General features: G+C 50.2%; 1 protein-coding gene across 1 annotated transcript in view; it reads left to right on the forward strand.

The window, feature by feature from the left end:
* LOC116535182 (transmembrane protein 189) overlaps nucleotides 1-12,232 on the forward strand; it is a 29,497-nt gene extending 17,265 nt beyond the window's left edge. Inside the window, exons 3-6 of the mRNA XM_032256015.1 lie at nucleotides 5,532-5,623; nucleotides 6,771-6,915; nucleotides 8,202-8,417; nucleotides 10,812-12,232. Coding sequence (XP_032111906.1) covers nucleotides 5,532-5,623; nucleotides 6,771-6,915; nucleotides 8,202-8,417; nucleotides 10,812-10,933 — 575 coding nt within the window. The 3' untranslated portion in view covers nucleotides 10,934-12,232. The remainder of the gene's footprint in view (nucleotides 1-5,531; nucleotides 5,624-6,770; nucleotides 6,916-8,201; nucleotides 8,418-10,811) is intronic.
* The last annotated feature ends 9,762 nt before the right edge of the window (nucleotides 12,233-21,994 follow it).

Consider the following 21,994-nt stretch of genomic DNA (forward strand, 5'->3'; position numbering starts at 1 on the left):
TCGGCTCACCGCAACCTCCGCCTCCCGGGTTCAGGCAATCCTCCTGCCTCAGCCTCCTGAGTAGCTGGGATTACAGGCACGCGCCACCATGCCCAGCTGATTTTTGTATTTTTAGTAGAGACGGGTTTTCACCATGTTGACCAGGATGGTCTCGATCTCTTGACCTCGTGATCCACCCGCCTCGGCCTCCCAAAGTGCTGGGATTACAGGCTTGAGCCACCGCACCCGGCCTTGTATCGTTGCTATTATCCTCAGCTTTCTGATTATCTGTGAGGATTAAGTGTTTAGGATGATTACGGAGATAAGACGTGGCCTAGGCCAGGCCTTAGTGCCATTCAGCGATTAAAGGAAATAAAACATTTAAGGCACTGGCACGAGGCCTGGTAGTTGTAAGTGCTCAATAAATTTCAGGTTTGTTTTTATAAAAAGAGTTGACATCTTAACCCAAAGGAAATGAGGGTGGAAGTCTACATGTAGACTTGTACACCAGTATTCACTGCAGCTTGATTCAAAGCAGCCCCAAACTGGAAACGGCCCCAGTGTCCAACTGTGCTAGGTGGATAAATGCATTGTTGTACGTCCAGATAGTGGGATACTCATCAGCCCTAAAAACGAGGACCCGCTGCTGACCACACGACTGCATGGCCCACACCAGAAGCATTACGCTAGTAACAGAAGCCAGGCTCCAAAGAGCACCTACCATATGAATCCGTTTACATAAAGTTCTAGGCAAAATCAGTCTCTGCTGATGGGAAGCAGCTCTGTGGCTGCAGGGAACAGGGTTGGAAGGGAGCGTAGGGGAGCCCGCTGCAGGGCCAGAAATGTTTTCTGTCGGGGTCAGCACACTATGGCCTGAGGACCAAAAATACTTGCAAACAAGCATTCTGGGAATGCTGTTGATGTCTGCCTTCACACTACGGCTGCAGAGTCGAAGGGTTGCAGTGGAGACTGCCTGGCCTGCCAACCCCGAAATATTTACTGTCTGTTTATTTTTAAGATGGAGTCTCAGTCAGTCGCAATAGAGACTGCAGGGCCTGCAAAGCCCAAAATATTTACTGTCTGTGTATTTATTTATTTATGAGATGGAGTCTCCATCCGTTGCCCAGGCTGGAGTGCAGTAGCACGAGCTCTGCTCACTGCAGCCTTTGCCTCCCAGGTTCAAGCGATTCTCCTGCCTCAGCCTCCTGAGTAGCTGGGACTACAGGTACGCACCACCATACCCGGCTAATTTTTCTGTGTTTTTAGTAGAGACGAGGTTTCACCATGTTGGTCAGGCTGGTCTTGAACTCCCAACCTCAGGTGATCCACCCGCCTTGGCCTCCAAAGTGCTTGGATTACAGGCGTGAGCCACCATGCCCAGCCTTAGAATCTCTTTCTTAACCTAGGGGGTGGTCAGACAGGTGTCTCTATGTGTGTAAAAGCTGTGAGCTGCGTAAGGCCTATGACCTTTACTGTTTGTAGGTTATATTCAATTATAACATAAAATGAGCCGAAGTTTAAGGGGAGGGAAGGGGGTTGTCCCCATCTCACCAGGAGCCCAGAATTCGGGGAACAAGGAACATGGACTCTGAATTCCTTGCAAGGCTCCACCCCTATGACATCCAGTCGCTTCTCCTCTATCCAGTAGCTATTCCTTTCATGAAGGCAGCATTTTTTAATTAATTAATTTATTTTTGAGACAGAGTTTTGCCCTTGTTGTCCAGGCTGGAGTACAGTGATGCAATCTCAGCTCACTGTAACCTCCGACTCCCGTGTTCGAGCCATTCTCCTGCCTCAGCCTCCCGAGTAGCTGGGATTACAGGTGCCTGCCACCACGCCTGGCTAATGTTTGTATTTTTAGTAGAGACGGGGTTTCACCATGTTGGCCAGGCTGGTCTAGAACTTCTGACCTCAGGTGATCCGCCCACCTCAGCTTCCCAAAGTGCTGGGATTATAGGTGTGAGCCACCACACCTGGCCCAGAGGCAGCATTTAGAGATGTCATTAGTCAGAGCTATGGGGACAGGGCCTTGAGATCCTTGGTTGACCTTGTTAAGCAGGTAAGGATGCTGAGGCCTAGATTAGGCACAGTGTCACACAGCAATATGGTAACTCGATCTAGCTCTGTCATAGTTCTTGGCCACATGGCCTCTTGTCCCTCCTGGTAGACAGAGGCAGTGCATACACAGCATCCCAAAGTATGCAGTAGGAGCTCTAATAATGCCATGGACCTTCTGCAGTGCAGATTAAGGGCTTGAAAGGGTGCTGGTAGACAGGCCCCTTGTCATCCCATAGCTGCCACTTGACTGGGAGGCAGTGGTTCAACTTCTCCAGGCCTCTTTGTTCATCCAAGAGGTGGGGATGACAAATGAGTCCATCTCAGGGGATGACACATGCTATGAAAGAAATATAGCAGGGGGACTGGGCTTGGTGGTTCACGCCTGTAATCCCAGCACTTTGGGAGGCTGAGATGGGCAGATTACCTGAGGTCAGGAGTTCGAGACCAGCCTGAACAACCTGGAGAAACCCCATCTCTACTAAAAATACAAAAAATTAGCCGGGTATGGTGGCAGGCACCTGTAATCCCAGCTACTTGGGAGGCTGAGGCAGGAGAATCACTTGACCCCAGGAGGCAGAGGTTGCAGTGAGCTGAGATTGCGCCATTGCCCTTAAGCCTAGGCAACAAGAGTGAAACTCCATCTCAATAATAATAATAAAGCAGGGAGATGTGAGCGAGAGCAACTGCCTGGGAGGATAGCTTCAGCCAGGAGGGTTGGCTGACCTTTACTCTGAGTGAGAAGGCTGAGGAGGAGCCAGCACAGGGGATCTGGAGTGGGGGTGGGTGCTGGGTAGAGGAACAGCAAATGCAGAAGCCCTTCTCAGGCTTACACCTGCCTCACCTTCTACACCCCCTCCCCTGCCCCAGCCTGGATCCACCCTCCCCATCACCAAGGAGCAGGACTGCCCAGACCAGAGCAGGGCCACTGGGTGCCCAGGCTCAGGGGCCTTGCTGAGCCCAGACCCTTTCCCTCAGCCCAGCCACCATGCAGTGACACACTTCAGCCTGTCCTTAAGCATCTGCATGCTAGGAGCTATAGCTGCCACCTGTGCCCACCTGTCCTCCCACCCTCATCACCAGGAACTTGCAGGTGCTTGCGTGAAAGTGTGCTGCCCCAACCACCGCCACCCCTCCCATGTTTGGCATCTGTGATGGACACCATAGGGCCTCTGAAAGTCTGTGTCAAGCGGCTGCCCCTCACCCCGGGCTCGGGCATCAGGATTGCCCGTCTACAGTGACTGGCATGTTTACTTTTGTCCCTTCGACCACAAGTCTCACCCAGGAGGCATCCAGGGGCTTTTCTGCAGTGCCCAAGAGCCTGGTCACCTGTCACCAAGGGGCTGAGGGCACCAGCAGAACTCAGAACCTCAGACGACGAGTTGACACAGACAAACTGAGTCTGGGGAGAGGCGGGAAAGGGTTTGTCTGAAGCCCCATGAGCCAAGGCTGCAGGTGTCATCACTCACAGCTGCCATCATCCCCTGCTGGGTTTCACAACGTTCCTTCCCCCATAGACGTGAGCTCAGTGTCTGACATGTTTCTGTCCCTAGAGCTTAGTACACAGTAGGTCTCCATAGAATGTTGCTTAGTTGATTGACTGCAACAGTAATATGTCCTGAGAGCCTACTGTGTGCCAAGCACTGCACTTAGTGCTCTACTGAGTTCTGCACAGGTGCCAGGAGCCGGGATACAGCCACAAACAGACTAAAGCCCTGGCGATGGTGGAGCCGACATCCTTGTCAGGGGAGAAAATAAAGCAGCAGAGGAGCAGTCAGAGATGCTGAGTGCTTGGAGAACAATATACATAGGAGATCAGAAGTGCTGGGAGATGAGGTGATTACAATTTTCCATCGGGTGTGCAGGGAGGACATTTGAGTAAACATCTGAAGGAGGTGAGGGAGTGAGTTGTGCTGCAGCTTGAGAAAGAATGTTCCAGGCAGAGAGAACAGCAGATGCAAAGACCCAGAGTTGCATAAAGGTGTGTGCAAGGGAAGGGGATAAGCCAGTAGACCTGGGCTGCAGTGAAGGAGGAGAGTGATGGGAGGCAGCATGGGGTGGGAGCCTCAGTCTCCATCTCTACAAAATGGGAATAAAAATGCTACCAACTTATAAGAAATGGTGAGAATTCATCAGGGTCTAGCCCGTAAAGCCCTTGTGCCTGGCATTGAGAAAATGCTCATAAATGTTAGCGTCATTCCTGTTTTTTTTTTTTGGAGACAGAGTCTTACCGTGTGCGGCAGGCTGAAGTACAGTGGCACAATCTTGGCTCACTGCAACCTGCGTCTCCCGGGCTCAAGCAATTCTCCCACCTCAGCCTCATGAGTAGCTGGGATTACAGGCATGTGCCACCATGCCTGGCTAATTCTTGTATTTTTTTAGCAGAGATGGGGTTTCACCATGTTTGCCAGGCTGGTCTCAAACTCCTGACTTCACATAATCCCCCCGCTTCAGCCTCCCAAAGTTTTGGGATTACAAGCATGAGCCACCACACCCGGCTGTATCATTCCCATTTTACAAGATGAAACTGGGCACAGAGAGGCTAAATAACATGTGCAGTGTCATGGCTAGTGACAATGTCACAGCTGGTGAGTGACAGAACTGGAATTTGAGTCCAAATCTACTGAACCCTCAAGTGAGAGCATGGTGTCGGAGGGAACCCTAATCTAGTTCCGAACAGATTGAGAACAGAAACAAGGAAAAGGCCTGCCAAGCGCAGTGGCTCAAGCCTGTAATCCCAGCACTTTGGGAGGCCGAGGCGGGTGGATCATGAGGTCAAGAGATCGAGACCATCCTGGTCAACATGGTAAAACCCCGTCTCTACTAAAAATACAAAACATTAGCTGGGCATGGTGGCGCGTGCCTGTAATCCCAGCTACTCAGGAGGTTGAGGCAGGAGAATTGCCTGAACCCAGGAGGCGGAGGTTGCGGCGAGCTGAGATCGCGTCATTGCACTCCAGCCTGGGTAACAAGAGCGAAACTCCGTCTCAAAAAAAAAAAAAAAGAAAAGAAACAAGGAAAAGGCTGCTGGAGACCAAATGATCACGTTTATTACTGATAAAAGGGCTGGGGGTGGGGGTGGAGCAGTGAGGCTTCTATCTGCAGGGAAGGTACTTTCTTTCTAACACCAAACCTAGAAGGACATTGCCCCAGTTCCAGGCAACACTGGTGCAGAGCAGGCTTCCCTATGTGGGGCAGAGAGAAGGGCACAGCCAGCTCCTGATAGGGAAAGATTGGGCTGATCTGAGCATGCCCAGTTTATGCTCTTCAGACTCTCCAAGCAGATGAGTCTTGGCCTCTCCCCTGGGGCACAGCAAGTGATAAGCAGGAGTGTTATGCCTGGGGCTTCATCTTCAGGGAAGATAACATCCCGAGTAGAGAAGGGACACTTTCCCCTCCTAACAAATGAATGAGCAGGCAAATGAGTAAATGAATGAGGGACTGTGATTGGGGGAGGTACAGGGATGTCCCTTCACTCACTCACGTCTTGTCCACAGTTGCAGGGGCTCTCATTGCTGACTTCTTATCTGGCCTGGTGCACTGGGGTGCTGACACGTGGGGCTCCGTGGAGCTGCCTGTTGTGGGGAAGGTTCGTATGTTGACCCAACCATGTCCTCCAGAAGGAGGTTGGGCTGTATGGCCTTGGGTAGTCCCCTTTCCTCTCTAAGACTGTTTCCCTATCTGAAAGAAGGCACCTGTCCCTCACCCCCATCCTGCAAGACTAGAACAGGAGTCCATTGGGATTTTGGAAGCAAAACCATCAGGCTTGGGATGGTCCAAGAGTTTAGATCTGTGCCAGCCTCACCAGAACCCCTGAATTTGGGGGCCACATCTTGCTTTTCCATTGTCTCCCTGCTGCTCCTTGCTTTTTCAACTGCATTTTATTTTGTATTAGTCAGACTTTTTTGGTTTTGACAGAAAATCTAAACTGTCTTAGGAAAACAAGGGTACTGATTCATGTAACTAAAAATTTCAAGGTTAGAGCCAAATTAAGGTACAGCTGTGTCCAGCAGGGCAGACAGACCACATTCTTCAGGCTTATTCTTCCATCTCTGTCTCTACTTTTACCTCATGAGGTGGCCAGTGTGGCTTCTCACTGCCCAGACACACATCCTTCCAGCTCCTGGGACAAGAGAACAGTCCTTCTCCCAGGAAAACAGCATTTCTCCTTTCCCATCGTTTCTGCCGACCGAAGTCTCATGGCTCACTCCCATTGGCCCAGATTGGGTCACGTTCTGGGCCCTCAGCCAGTCACTGGCTAGAGGGATGAGATGCTGTGATTGGCCAGGCCTGGTCACATGTTCTTTCTCAGCCAGGGGGCGGGGTCAGCCCAATCAGAAGCGCTTGGATTAAGGAGGGGAGGCTGTTACCCCAGGAGGTGCATGGGGTCCAGAGGGTCCCACCTGTTAGTTAGCGGGGCCGCCTCAGCTGCCTTGGGGTAGGGAGGAAGGGCAGATGTTGTCTCCAAGCCCCCTCACAGCACAGGTGGGGAGACTGAGGCCCAGAGGCAGATAGTGCCAACCCAAAGTCCCTCCAGGGATATTTCGCTTATCTCCCCAAAGGCTGGATGAGGTCTGTGTCCAGCAGTGGGCGGGGTGGAATGTTCAGGCATCCAGGGTGGAGGGAACTTAGGAGCAAAGGCGGGAGGTGAGCCCAGGGTGAGTGTGTTTAGGGGTCCGTGAGAGCAGCTGACTAACGTGGGGTGACTGCTGGGGCTGTGTCCCCCCCAACCCCAGGCTTTCATCCGCCCCTTCCGGGAGCACCACATTGATCCCACAGCTATCACACGGCACGACTTCATCGAGACCAACGGGGACAACTGCCTGGTGACGCTGCTGCCGCTGCTAAACATGGCCTACAAGTTCCGCACCCAGAGCCCTGGTGAGGTGCCCAGCTAGTGGTGGGCCGGGAGGGGGCCGTGGGGGCAGAGGCCCACCCCAGGAGCTTCCTGGGACTTGTGTGTTTGGCTCCTTATGGTGTTTTAAAAGATTTTTCATTCATTGTCTTCATGTAAAATCAGGAAACCTGACATAAAGATCGGGGTTTCCAGCTTCTCTTGCACAATCTGCTCTGGCCCCCCTGGGTCCGTGTTCCCACCTGGCCTCAGTGGGTGGGAGCTGAACTGCAGCCACCGCCTTTGACAGGACGCATCTTTCCAGTTTACCACCATCCCCACCGCTTGCTGCCCTGTACCTGACCCACCTTGTTCGTTTGTGTTACCTGCCTGGCAGGGCTTCTGGTTTTGCTACCATGGCTTAGTAGAAAACATCTAGGCTGTGAAAATAGGGCCTACCTATTTTTAGAGGGACTTGTCCCAAAGCAAGTGATTTCACCACTCTGAGTCTCAGTCGCCTTATCTGTCAGGTGGAGGTAAGGTGGGGCCCGGTCCTGTTCCAGCACCTCTACACCCACTGGTTCTTCGGGCAGCCTCCCGTGGGTAGAGTTGCTGAGGATGTGTACGCCGTGGGTGCTGAGGCACCCTACCCATCCCCTTCACCGATCCTCTGCTCCTGTGAGTGGTGGCTGCTGACAGCTCCCAGCTTCTCCAGAAATGGAGCGGAGGTCCTGCCTCTCCCCCTGGGATAAGCCTGGAGCCAGTGACTGAACGGCCTCTGAGGCCAGTCCCTTTGCCTCTGAGTGGGTCTAATTCTAAAGAGCCATTAACACCTCAGAGCTCCTTGCAGGAACGGCCTGAGGCAGGGCGCCACCCACCTCAGCTTTGCTCTGCTCTTACCCTGCCCGGTCTCGCTTCCCTCCCTTGATAAATCACAGACACAGGAACCTGTTTCAGGCTCTGCTCCTAAGGAACCTGGGTGAAGGCATTATTCCCATTTTCCTGACGGGGAAATTAAGCCTGTAAGAGGCAGCCACTGACTCTAGCTCATACTGCCAAGAAATGTCGGCAGGGATCATAACCCAGCTCCAGCTCACTCCTGTCCCCATTCCTAGCCATTATCCTCTTGCCATTACGCCTGCTTCCTGAGCAGGAGGAAAGCCCGAAGCCCAGGGCAGCACCTGAGCTTGCCTGCAGCCCTGCCGGAGGTGGGAAAGAATCCTGTGTGCTTGCACAGCGCACGAGCCGCCAGGGGCAGGTGGTGAGGGCCGGTAGGGGTGGGTTCCCTGTCCAAGTGACAGCTGTGCCGGCCCTCCCTCTCCCCCACCTGCAGAAGCCCTGGAGCAGCTGTGCTACCCCTGGGAGTGCTTCGTCTTCTGCCTGATCATCTTCGGCACCTTCACCAACCAGATCCACAAGTGGTCGCACACGTACTTTGGGCTGCCGCGCTGGGTCACCCTCCTGCAGGACTGGCATGTCATCCTGCCACGTAAACACCATCGCATCCACCATGTCTCGCCCCACGAGACCTACTTCTGCATCACCACAGGTGCGGCCAGCGGCAGCGTGGAATGGGCTTTCCCCACCCCAGCTACCACACCATCTTCGAGGTCAGGAGGGCAGAGATCACAGCGGGAGGTCACACAGTCCTTGCCCTCTGGAACAGTCTCTCAGAACGTGCATTTATTGAGCACCTACTGTGTGCCAGGCACTCTTCTAGGTGCTGAGGACACAGTAAATAAGACAGACAAAACTCTGTCCCCCAACTTCATGGCATTGTGGTTCCAGTCACCCATCATCCTGTATTTATTGAGCACCTACCACATACCACGGTGCTCTGGGCTTAGGCTCCTGCAGCAAACAAAACGGCAGGAATCAGCCAGGCACGGGGGCTCACGCCTGTAATCCCAGCACTTTGGGAGGCCAAAGCGGGTGGATCACTTGAGGTCAGGAGTTGGAGAACAGCCTGGCCAACACAGTGAACCCCATCTCTACTAAAAACACACAAAAAATTAGCCAGGCGTGGTGGCGGCTGCCCATAGTCCCAGCTACTCGGAAGGCTGAGGCAGGAGAATTGCTTGCACTGGGGAGGCAGAGGTTGCAGTGAGCTGAGATCGCACAACTGCACTCCAGCCTGGGCAACAAGAGTGGGTCTGACACACACACACACACCCCTCCCCCCGATCCTTGCCCTCGTGGCACTCACCGTCTAGTGAGGGAGAGGGACCAAATGAATAAAATATGTAGTGTAGCTGATGGTGCTAACTTGCTATCTGCTATGGAGGAAGATAAAGCAGGGGGTGGGAGAAGGAAGTGGGGGATTTTGCCTTTTAAATGGGATGGTCAGGGAGGTGACACTTGGACAAAGACCCAAGGAGCTGAGGGAGAAAGACCTCTGTGGGAGCGACACTCCAGGCAGCAGGAACAGTAGGTTCAAAGGCCGTGAGGCTGGCCTGTGCTTGCTTGGGATGTTTCCAGCATGGCAAAGAGGCTCGTGCCTGGCGTGGAGGGAGCTGGGGGCAGAGCAATGGAAGAGGGAAGAGAGAAGCACGGGAAGGCCTGCAGATAGATGGTCACAGATGAGAGCAAAGGAAGCAGGAAGCACGCAGGCCAGAGGCAGGAGTGCACCAGGTGCAAGGAGGGATGGAAAGGAGACCCACATGCCAGGCTCGGTTGGCGGCCAGTGCGGAAGAGGCAGGGTGAACTGAGCAGTCTCTCTGGGGCCAGCTGGGCTTCGTTCAAGGTTGAGTGTGTCAGGGGCTGTCAGGTCAGGCCACCTCAGGCCTAAGTCTCAGCTTCTCCATATATGTATTTAGGAAACTCACGAACCTCCCTGGGGGCCACTCTTCTCCTCCACAAAATATGGCTGAAGCCCCCTCCTTCATATATCACCTTCTCAGGGGGAGTGGCAAGTGCAGTGTTTGGCGTATAGTAGGTACTTGATAAGTTACAGCTACTTTTTTTTTTCTTTAAGTCTTTCTGGAAACAGAACTGAGAACCACAAAAAAATATTCTTTTTCATGTCCTCAATTTGTGCTCCTTGGAGCGCAGGTGGAGGGGTTAGAATTTAGGCTATTTAGGAGATGGGTTAGCTACTTAAGCAGGCCTGGGTTCTAATCCTGGTTTGGCCACCTGCTAACCGGGAAACTTCTCTAAGCCTCAGTGTGCTCGTGTGGAAAATGGGACTGATATTAGTGTCGACCTCATGGTGAGCTGGAAGGCTGTCAGATTGTGAGCAGTATTTATTGAGCACCTCCTGTGTGCCTGGCTGTATTTAGGTACTGAGATCAGCAGTGGAAGAACATGGTGTTTTGCATTTTGGGGCTGATATTCTAGTTGGGGATTGGGAGGTAAACAAACTCAGAACAGGAAAATAGAGAATTAACGAAGATGATTACAGGTTATCATACAGGCTATAAAGAAATGAAAGAGCGTGGCCTGTCATGGTAGCTCACGCCTGTAATCCCAGCATTTTAGGAAGCCAAGGTGAGAAGATTGAGCCCAGGAGTTCTAGACCAGCCTGTGTAAGACAAGACCCCATGACAAGACCCCCATCTGTATTAAAAATAGAAATAAATAAAGAATAATTCGAGAAACCTGGGGTGTTGCTTAAATGAGTGATCAGGGAAGGCTTCCTGGCAGAGGTAGCATTTGAGCTGAGTAATAAGGCCACTACAGTGCCTGGTACATAGTAAGTGCTCAAATACAAGTTAGTGCGCGGTATATAGTAAGAAAGTAGATGAATAAGGGGGTTGGAGGCCTGAGTGGCCCCCAGGCCGATTGGTTGGAGGCCCCCACTTCCAGTTCCTTGGTCAGTCCCTGTGTCCTATCCTGTACGGACTCACTCCGCATTGGGCCCCTCCAGCCCAGTGAAGGCCACCTCTCTCCCAATGGCCCCTTGACTACTCTCCCATTCAACCTCCCGGTGCCATTTCTACTGCAGGCTGGCTCAACTACCCTCTGGAGAAGATAGGCTTCTGGCGACGCTTGGAGGACCTCATCCAGGGCCTGACGGGCGAGAAGCCTCGGGCAGATGACATGAAATGGGCCCAGAAGATCAAATAACCTCTCCGAGCCTGCTACCTGGCTGCCAACCTTCCCTAGCCCCCAAATCGAAGCCATCTGCCAAATGCCAGCCTCTTCGAGCTAGCCCCTCCAGATAGAGAGGACAAATCCTGGGCTGGGCCTGGGTACCCCCAGCCCTGACCCCCTCATGACACAGTATACTTGAGCCACTGATTTTTCATTTTCTTTTTTTATTTTCTTTCCTTGACCCCTCCTCAGCCACCTGAGCTGTTCTGTCTGCAAGCCTGACTCTGCAGAAAAGGGAGCCCCCACCCTGCCAGCCTCCCCTGGTAGAGAGGAGGTTTACCCACTCCCTGCACGCCTGCCACCCCTGCCCCGCTGGGCAGCCCTTCCGTGTGGCTGGCGTTGGGGCCACTGAGTTGCCTCTGTCTTTCCCTCCTTGTCTGGCCCCAGTGGTCTGGGGAGCCCCCAGCACACCTAAGCATCTCGGAGCATTTTTCTGCCACGGCCCTGCATACTGACCCCGGAAGGCTGGGCAGGTGGACAGCCCCAGCCTGTCTCCCAGGGATGGCGAAGCTCAGCAGGAGTCTGAGGGCAGCCAGCCAGAAGAGGCTGGAACCTCCTGCCCAAGTCTAGACCCCTACTTCTCCGCTGTCCCCACCCTGCCAGAGCTGATGTTTCCAATACCGGATGTCTTCACAGGGTACAGCCCCTATAGAGGGTCTTGGTCATTTGGAAGAGGACACGGTATCCCCTCTGGCCAAAGTATGTCCGAGAAGGAAGAGTAGGGCTTTTTTGTTTTGTTTTTTTTTAAAGGTGCTTGCTTGTTTAATGTAAATAATAGAAAGCCTTAATATCTTTTCTGTAACACGGAGTAATATTTTAATGTCATGTTTTGGATGTACATAATATATTTATAACAAAGCAGCAAGAATCTACTTAACCTTGGCTGCCTCGTGGTGTTTCCTGGCTGGATGGGGTGGGGGGTATCAAGGAGCCTGGAGTATGAGGCCCCACTCTCACCCTATTCCCAGCTCCCCCCAACCCTGGCCTCAGGATGGGAGCTGTCACCCGAGACAGTGAATGAATTAATGTTGACATCTGCTCCAAAGTCTTTTGGAGGGGATTGGGTGGGGACAGTGGTCTTTCTTGTTGATCATGATGATAAAGTAGTGATGGCTGATCCCTATTTGTGATTTCCTTCAGCAAATATTCACTGGTACCCAGTGTGTGCCAGGCTCTGTCCTGTACACAGGTATAGCAGTCAGAGAACCAACAATGGCCTGCCCTGGTGGAGCTGACCTCCTGGGGAAAGAGACAATAAACAAATAAATGCACGTGGAAATTCAGGTGGTGATTTGTGAAGAAAATCAAACAGGACAGAACCACATCGGAAAAGCAGGTCGGCACTGCTTTGGCAGGGCGGTCACGGAGGGCCTCTGAACTGAGAGCTGGAGGAGGAGATGAAGCCAGCCAGGAAAGAAGTGAGGGAAGAGGCCTCTTGATGGGACAGCAAGGGCACAGGCCCTGAGGCAAGAACAAGCTTGGGACTTTAAGAGTTGGTGAGGCAGCTACTGTGGCTGGACTAGAGTGAGCTAAGGAGCAATGGAAGACGAGGTTGGGAACACATGGACTTGTTACACAGAGACTCACAGGCGGAGGTGAGTGGGGAGCTGCTGGTCCTTTCATTTATTTTTATTTATTACTATTTTTTTAGAGACACAGTCATGCTTTGTCACCCAGGCTAAAGTGCAGAGGTGTGATAATAGCTCACTGCAACCTTGAACTCCTGGACACAGTCCTCCCAAGTGGCTGGGACTAGCATGTACTACCACGCCTGGCTTGGCTTTTTTTTTTTTTAGAAATAGAGTATCATTATGTTGTCCAGATTGGTCTCGAACTCCTAGCCTCAAGTGATCCTCCCACCTTGGCCTTCCAAAGTCCTGAGATTATAGGTATAGGTATGAGCCACAGCACCTGGCCAGGACATTGTTGACAAATTAGTAATTAGTTTATTCATTGTGCAAGTAATTATAAGGCATTCCTATGAACTAGGTACTGTGATTCTGTAGTGAACACTACAGAGATAGTCAATGTCTAGTCTGGGCTAGTTTCTACAATATTAGCCAGAAAAAAGAAAGCCTGTTGGGGACAGGGAGATGCCTAAAGGATTCCAAAGCAATCACAAATAATGACATTTTCGGTGGCACAATCTCAGCTCACTGCAACCTCCGCCTCCCAGGTTCAAGCCATTTTCCTGCCTCAGCCTTCCAAGTAGCTGGGACTACAGGTGCTCGCCATCATGCATGGCTAATTTTGTGTATTTTTAGTAGAGATGGGGTTTCAGCATGTTGGCCAGCCTAGTCTCGAACTCCTGACCTCAGGTGATCCACTCACCTCGGCCTCTCAAAGTGCTGGGATTGCAGACATGAGCCACCACTCCCAGCTATGACTTTTTTTTTTTTTTAAATATGACCCATAATGCCATTTTCCTTTGCCCACCACTAGACTTTTGATTTGTGACTATGCCTGAGGGGACCATACAGGCAAGGGTATTAGAATTCAACAACTCATAAATGACAGAAAACTAAAGCAGAAGTTAACAGCTAAAATATCAGCTCACAAAACGCTAAAGTCCACAGGTGTTCTGACTTAAGGTTTGGCAGGACCCAGGAGCTCACATGATTCATCAAAACGTGGTCTCCGTAAGCTCTGATTTTCTGAGTTGAGACTTACCGGACTAGCTCAGCAATCTCAGTGGAAAGTGCATTTCCAGTAGCTGCAGTGGAAGTCCCGGGGCTGACAAATGTCCACCTGGATCTGCAGGATTGCGGTGACCTCTTCCTAAGCCACAGGAGAGAGGGAGGTTCCTAGATCAAAATTAAGGCATTACCACAAAAAGAAGTCTGTAGTGGATGGGACAGGCAGCTAAATTCAGAGGCCAAGGCTCACAACTGTGGTGTTGGTTTCCAGGCCCTACCAATCTGTGTCAGTTCCCCTGGAGCCAGCAAAAACCCTTAGCCTGAATCCAGAGAGGTTAAGTGACTCCCCACAAGGTCCCACAGTTAGTAAGAGTAGAGCAGGCTTCAGACTCAGACCATTTCACTTCTGAATCCTGGGGGCTGGGGAAAAAATCCATCTCAAAACCAGAACCGAAGGTGTGCATTGGGTCTGAGAGTGTTGGGACCACTTGTGAGATCAGGGACTTGCAAATAAGTGCCTATGAGGGCCAGACAGGGAAAAATGCTACTTAATATTACTGAGCACCTAACCTTGTGTCAGACTGCAGAGAGCTCTCGCATGGGTCCCGTCAAGCAGTCCCTGCAGCTCTGAGAAGTGAGTACTCTTTGCACAGTCTGCAGATGGGGAAACTGAGGCACAAAGGTCCTGTAACATGCCCAAGGTCACACAGCTGGCAGGTGGCAGAATCAGGATTTGAGCCAAGGTCTGACCCAAAGCCCATGTGCTTTAACACTCCCATTGTGGAGAGGGAGGTGAGAAGGAGGCAGGTGGGGAATGTGGCCACGATGGGGCCACTGCAGCATGCCTGAGAACGGGCAGCTGACGCTGGGGACTGGGATGACCTGAAGACATAAGGCCCCAAAGGGCAGCTGCTACTCACAGCAGCTGCTTAAACAGGAGGCGGAAATCTAAACTTTAAAAATGCTGGCTCCATGTTTAAAACGTACTGTGGGCAAAACGAAACGGGTGCATGGGGCCCACTGCCTGCAGCCTCCCTCCTAGCTGGTGCAGGATGGGTTGGTTTTAGGTGGGCATGTGCTGCTATCTGGTGGTGGCACAGGGTAGGTGGCATGCAGGGCAAACAGATGGGTTTCCAGCTGCACCAGGGGAGCTGTAGTGAACTTGCATGCCCCCCTGTGCTCACTGTTCTTTAGAGGAGGCCTGAGGACACACCTCAGGGCACTTGCCCCTGACTTCAACTCCATCACCCCCCCCTTTTTTTCCCTTGAGACAGGGTCTCGCTCTGTCACCCAGGCTGGAGTACAGAGTCATGATCCGCACTCACTGCCGCCTCAACCTCCCAGATTCAAGCAATCCTCCCACTTCAGCTGCTCAAATAGCTGGGATGACAGACACGAGCCACCACCCCCAGCTAACTTCATTTTGTATTTTCTGTAGACAGGGTTTCACCATGTTGCCCAGGCTGGTCTCAAACTCCTGAGCTCAAGCAATCTGCCCACCTTGGCCTTCCAAAGTGCTGGGATTACAGGCATGAACCACCGAACCCAGCCAACCCCCTTTTGATAAACAAAAAATAATTTTCAGGCTACCCTTTTCTACATATATATATTTTTTGCAATAGGCAATGCTTGCATAGATAAAGAATAAGAATCATGTCAGGTACAGTGGCTCATGTCAAATAACATAAAAGGGGCTAGAGCAGGGATTAGCGGGCCCTGGCCAGTGGGCCAAATCCAGCCCACCTGCTTTTCTATAGCTCAGAAGCTTTTGTGGGTTGCTTATTTTTTTAGAGACAGGGCCTTGCTGTGTTGCCTAGGCTGGAATGCAGTGGCACAATCACAGCTCATTGTAACCTCAAACTCCTGGGCTCAAGTGATCCTCCCACCTCAGCCTACCCAGTAGCTAAGACTACAGATGCACACCACCACACCCAGCTAATTTTTTTTTGTAGAGAAGGGGTCTTGCTATGTTGCCCAGGGTTGTCTCAAACTCCTGGTCTCAAGTGATCCTCCCACCTCAGCCTCCGAGAGCACTGGAATTACAGGTGTGAGCCACCGTGCCAGCCACGAGTGGTTTTTAAATGGCTGGGGGAGGAGGAACAACATTTCCTAACACAGGAAATTCAAATTCTAGTTTGTAAAGCTGAATTGGCACACAGCTGTGCCCCTCATTTACATATTGTCCAAGGCTGTTTTTGCAGTGCAGCAGCAGAGTTCATAGTTGCATCAGAGACCAAATGGTCCCCACAGCCTAAAATATTTACTCTGTGGCCCTTTCCAGAGAAAAGTTACCAACCCCTCCCTGGTCTAGAATGAAGAGTAAACTGCTCCCAGTCATGTTCCCTCAAGTACTTAGTTCCCCTCCTTAGAGGCCGTCACTTTGACAAGACACTTGCAGTTCCTTATGTAGGCAAAAAGGGATTTGTCAGCCCCATTCCTTGTCACACAATATGTAGGAGATTTTGCACACAGTTCTGCCCCTTGCCTTTTTTCACTTAATATATTTTGGAGACAGTGTTATCATCAATGTTCACAAAATCATTCTTATTTTTTACAGCTGCTTAGTGTTCCAACTTCACAATGGAATGGACCTTTTTTTTTTTCTTTTTCTTTTTTTTTTTTTTTTTTTTTGAGACGAGGTCTTGCTCTATTGCCCAGGCTAGAGTGCAATGGTTCAATCCCAGCTCACTGCAGCCTCTGCCTCCTGGGTTAAGCTATCATCCTCCCTCAGCCCCCCATCCCAGGTAGTTGGGACTACAGGTGCATGCCACCATGCTCAGCTAATTTTTTTATTATTATTATTTGTAGAGGCGAGGTTCTTGCTTTGTTGCCCAGGCTGGTTTGAAACTCCTGTGCTCAAGTAGTCCTCCCACCTCAGCCTCCCAAAGTGCTGGGATTACAGGTTTACACCACCACACCTGGCTGAGTGTGCATTTTGATAGTGCATACCAAATTGTCTTCCACAGAGGCCGTGCCCATTTAGTTCACAGTTTTCAGAGTCCCTGTTTCCTCACACCCTTGCCAACACAGCGTGTGATCAAATGTTTTGTTCTTTGCCAATCTGATAGGTGGTTTTAATTTGCATTTCTCTTACTATATTTCATTGAATCCGAGATGTCACTGATTCTAAGATACATCCTGATTTCAGAGATGTTTAAACGTAAAAATGCATATCTTAGAATCGCTGAAATACAATATGTTGAGTGAGTTTAAAAGGCATTTGCATTTCTTCATCTGTTCATGTCCTTGTCCTGTTTTTCTTGGAAGACAGGGTAGTAGTGGTTAACAGTGTAGGGTTCAAATCCCAGTTCTACCACTTACAAGCTTGTGACTTTGGGCAAGTTACTTAACCATTCTGTGTCTCAGTTTCCTCATCTGTAAAATGGGGATAATAATGTACCTACCTCATAGGATAGGTGTGAAGATTAAATACATTAGTATATGTAAAATACCGTGTTCCTAGAATACAGCAAATGCTCAATAAATACTTGCTATAACCATCTTTCGAGTTCTTTTCTTTTCTTTTTTTTTTTTTTTTTTTTGAGACAGAGTCTTGCTCTGTCACCCAGGCTGGAGTGCAGTGGTGCGATCTCTGCTCACTGCAACTTCTGCTTCCCAGGTTCAAGCAGTTCTCCTGCCTCAGCCTCCCAAGTAGCTGGGAGTACAGACGCGTGCCACCACGCCCAGCTAATTTTTGTATTTTTAGTAGAGACAGGGTTTCACCATATTGGCCAGGCTGGTCTTGAACTCCTGACCTCGTGTTCCACCCACCTTGTCCTCCCAAAGTTCTGGGATTACAGGTGTGAGCCACTGCGCCTGGCCCAAGTTATTTTTTCTTAATGAGTTGCAAGGGCTCTTTATAAGTTAAGGAAACATCTTTTTTGTTTCTGCCCCAAACCCCTAGTTTTCATTCCTTTTCCCCTGACCACAAAAGTAACATATAATGCAAAATTCAAATATTACAAAAAGTGTATCAGAAGAAGCCAGTGGAAACAACTCAGATGTCCACTGATAGAGTGAGTTATTGAAGTGTACTAAAGACCCCCTGCCCACCCACTCCCACCTCTTTTTGACTGTATATTTCAGAAACTACATTAGACACTAAATAAGATGTCTCAATGCAATGGCTAGACACACCTCAGGGAGCCATGACTCCATATATGTGCCATAGAATTTCACTAGCAAATGCATCACACACCCTGTTTTGTTTTGTTTTGGTTCTTTTGAGATGGAGTCTCGATCTGTTGCCCAGGCTGGAGTGCAGTAATGGCAACCTCCGCCTCCCAGGTTCAGGTGATTATCCTGCTTCAGCCTCCCAAGTAGCTGGGATTACAGGAATGTGCCGCCTCGCCCAGCTAAGTTTTGTATTTTTAGTAGAGACAGGGTTTCACCATGTTGGCCAGGCTTGTCTCAAACTCCTGACCTCAGGTGATCCACCTGCCTCAGCCCCCCAAAGTGCTGGGATTACAGGTGTGAGTCACTGTGCCCAGCCTCATCACACACCCTGTTAACCACACATCCCTTCCCAGGGATTTTCCTCTGTCTTCAGCAAGTCCACAGCCCCTCCTGTCAACAGTTTGTCAGCTTTACTTTCTGTAGCTGTGTTATAAAAACTGTAGCACAAGGTTGGGGTTTTCCCTTAACTATAAATAGGAAATATCAAGGTTGTGGATAACATTATATATAATTTTTTTTCACCTTTCAAATATACTTTTTCAAAGTATATTCGTGCCTTTTACATCGCAGAGATTCCAAACCAGCTCTATTGTTTTCCCACTTGAGAACAGAGTTCATAAATGAACACTGCAGAACAGTCAGGTCTATATGTCTCTCAACTGAACCACTGCATCTACTAGGTATCTATTAGGTATGCTTTCTGCGGTAGGTAGCAAAAACCTACCTTTAAGAACAGCTTAAGTACAGGCACATTATCTCACATCTTCAGAAGTCTGCAGGTGGGCAGCCCGCAATCCCTTCAGCAGCTCAGCCACATCACCCAGGCAGCCCCAACCATCACAACCTCAGGAAGGGATCAAAAATAGGCTTTTTCTTCAGCTTGTTTGTTTTGTTTTGAGACGGAGTCTTGCTCTGTCACCCAGGCTGGAGTGCAGTGGCGCAATCTTGGCTCACTGCTACCTCTGCCTTCCTGGTTCAAGCGAGTCTCGTGCCTCAGCCTCCCAAGTAGCTGGAATTACAGGTGCCTGCCACCACGCCTGGCTAATTCTTGTATTTTTAGTAGAGACGGGGTTTCTCCATGTTGGCCAGGCTGGTCTCGAACTCCCGACCTCAGGTGATCTGCCCGCCTCGGCCTCCCAAAGCGCTGGCATTACAGGCATGAGCCAGGGGAGGGAAAGTTTCCAAACACACACTCTGCAATGTGGGGACATGGTGACTGGACTGGCAGAAAACAGTACCCAACACACCTCTCTGGGCTCCCTGCCACCAGTATTGCTGCTGTTCAGTTGGGTGTCCTCGCCCTGTCTCCTCGTGACAACCAGGATGCACTTTGTAAAAACATAAACCTGCCCACATTTTGTTTAAAACCTCCTAGGCTCCGCTTCCCTCATCACAGGGGAGCCAGCAGGTGACACAGGGTAAAAAGAACTGGATTCCAAAACTGATTTTACTCCTTCTTTGTTGTGTGACCTTGGAAAAGCCATCTAGCTCCTCTGTGCCTCAGTTTTCTCATCTCACAAATGGAAATGATAACAGCTACTTTGCAAGGGTCACTGAGGATTAAGTAATAATAGCAGCTAATACTTATATTACACTTAGTGTCAAGCCCTCTTCTAAATTCTCTTGTTCTATTAACCATTTTAATCTTCCCCAAAATCCGATAAAACGGGACTCTTATCCCGATCAGCTGAGTTTATCAGCTCAAGCGCAGAGCAGAGATCAGGCGCAGGCGCCGGCAGGACTCGCGCTCTGGGGACCGGCTGTGACGTCCAGGGACTGGGCGGAACTTCTCCGAGGGAGCGTGTGCGCAGGATATACTACAACTCCCAGCAGGCATCGCGCCACCGCTAGACTACAATAACCAGAATGCCTCGGCCTGTCCCGCTTAACCTCTTCTTCCTGCGATGCGCTCTGCACTGAAATTCTTATTGTCAATTTTACTTGCAGGAAGTTTTCTACAAGAGCCAAAGAATTCCTGCGAGTAAACATTTACGGACATCATGGATAAAAGGCTTGTTTTAATCCTCATCCTCCACCTGTTAGCTTTTGTCTCCGTTTTCTCATCTCTAAAATGGGGATATTCCTAGGAGTTGCTGCATCAAGTTGTGAGGATTAAAAGCTGGATGTAACAGCTTGATAAATATCAGCTCTTCTGGTGTCCCTTCCTTCTCCCTGTGCCAAGGAGTTTTAGGAAAGCATTTTATCTCCACAGAAATCCCATGAGGTTGATACTACTATCCTCATAGAAGGGGAAACTGATGCCAGGAGAGGTTCAGGCGTCTTACCTGAAGCCACAAAGCAAAATGAGTGATGAAAGAAGGCTTGAACCCAGAAAATTTCACTGCAAAGTGAGTCCACCTTAGGAAACCAAATGCCTCCACTTGCTACCGATGCTTTACAGTGACCTCAAGTCCAGGGCAAGTATTTTCTGTGCTCCCCAAAGCAAACTTGTATCACGTGATACCCGAAAAGTCAAGTTGCTTCACTTATAGCCAGTGCTGGCAACGAGGAACACCTGGCACTTTGAGAGCTAATTATAGCTGAAGTTGATGTGGTTGGAGGAATCGAGGAAGGCTTCCCTGAGGGGGTGGTCCTGGATCTGAGAACTGAAGAGTGGGAACAACAGAGGCAAAGCCCCTGAAGTGGGAGAGGCATGTGTTCAGGGGCCTTGCACTCCCAAACTCCTGACCTCAGGTGATCCACTCGTCTCCACCTCCCAAAGTGCTGGGATTACAGGCCTGAGCCACCATGCCCAGCCCTAGGGTGCAGATTTTAAGGAGGCACTCACCTGCAGGGTTGTATAAATGCAGAGTTAGGACCTGAGTGAAAGCCTCCTTAAGTCTGATGGCCCCATCCTAGTCCCAGCCCTGGGTGCAGAGCTTTGTGCACATGTGTCCAGGCATCCTGGTGTGCCCTGGAGAGCCCTGGTTTCCACTTGTCCTGGTGAGATTATAATAGGTCCTCTTTTAATCTGATGAGTCACCTCATTAGGTGATAATTTTGTGGTCACTCAACTTGCAGAGTTTGTAGTTTATCCAGAGGGAATGGGGAGCCATTGAAGGCTTTAGATGGCGGGTGTTTTGAGCAGATGTTGGCTGCCATATGGAGAATGGACCATGGAGGAGAGAATGGAGGCTGCTGGTTCTTCCAGCTTGCCCTGAGTGAAGAAGTGAATGGAGTGGAGAGATGCAGAGTAGGCATTGTTGTCAGAAAAAGATGATGAATTGGATGAGCTGGGTGAGGGCTTCCAGCTTCCTTGTCCCTCTATAGTGACAGTCCTGGTCCTTCTGCCGGTATTTTGCTCTGTGACCTTAAGCCTGTCCCTTCATTTCTTTCAGCCTCAGTGTCCATATCCATATAAGGGTTTCTCAGACAATTTATAATAAAGGAGGAGTAACTTCTTGGGTTTATCATTTATTTGCAAATACATTTCCTGAGGGTCTTTGCACAAGGTGTTCCCTCCATCTCCTCATTGTTAGGGTCTCTGTTGAAATATGCCCACCTTAGGAGGTCCTTCCTGACCATCTTCTGCTGCTCTTTTCTTGGTTTATTCTCTATCAGACTTAGGCTTTCCTGTTTGTTTACTTGCTATCTGTCTACGACTAGAATGTAAGCCCCTGAAAGCGAAGATTTGGTTCTTCAGAGATGTCTATCCATCCCCAGCGCCTAGCACAGTGTCTGGTACATATTTGTGTTTGGTTGGCTGAATGAATGAATGGATTGTGTAGATGGTTAGCAAATGCTTTCCCTGCCATCTTAACGTCCCTAAATCATTTAGCTGCACCACTCCAAGCCTTTTCTGGCCAGGGAGCATCAATCTTAGAAGCAAGATCATCTGACCGGGAGGGTGGTGATTCAAATTCAAATCTGAACCTGGAGGTTCAAATTCGGTCTGTCTCTGCCACTTAACAGCTGGGTTTAGATAAATCGCTTAATCTTTCTCGGCTTCGTTTTTCACATTAATCCTGAACTTGTGGAGATGTGGTGAGGATCTAGATAGGAACTAAATAGGAAAAAACCCAAGTGAATTCAGCGCTTTTGTTTTGAAGCTATCTTTCCTTTTTCTTTCACAATCGCGCCTTCCCAAGCCTCGTCACCCCTGCCCTTCTCACTAAGATCGTCAATACCTCCCTCGCTGCCGATCTGGGGGGGCTTGCAGGTTGCTGAGCCCTCGAGCACGCAGATATTTCCTTTCTCTAAAAGGGAAGGAAAAAGAGCCTCC

Source organism: Sapajus apella, unplaced genomic scaffold, assembly GCF_009761245.1.
Source record: "Sapajus apella isolate SASKATOON/1434 unplaced genomic scaffold, GSC_monkey_1.0 scaffold92, whole genome shotgun sequence".
NCBI lineage: Eukaryota > Metazoa > Chordata > Mammalia > Primates > Cebidae > Sapajus > Sapajus apella.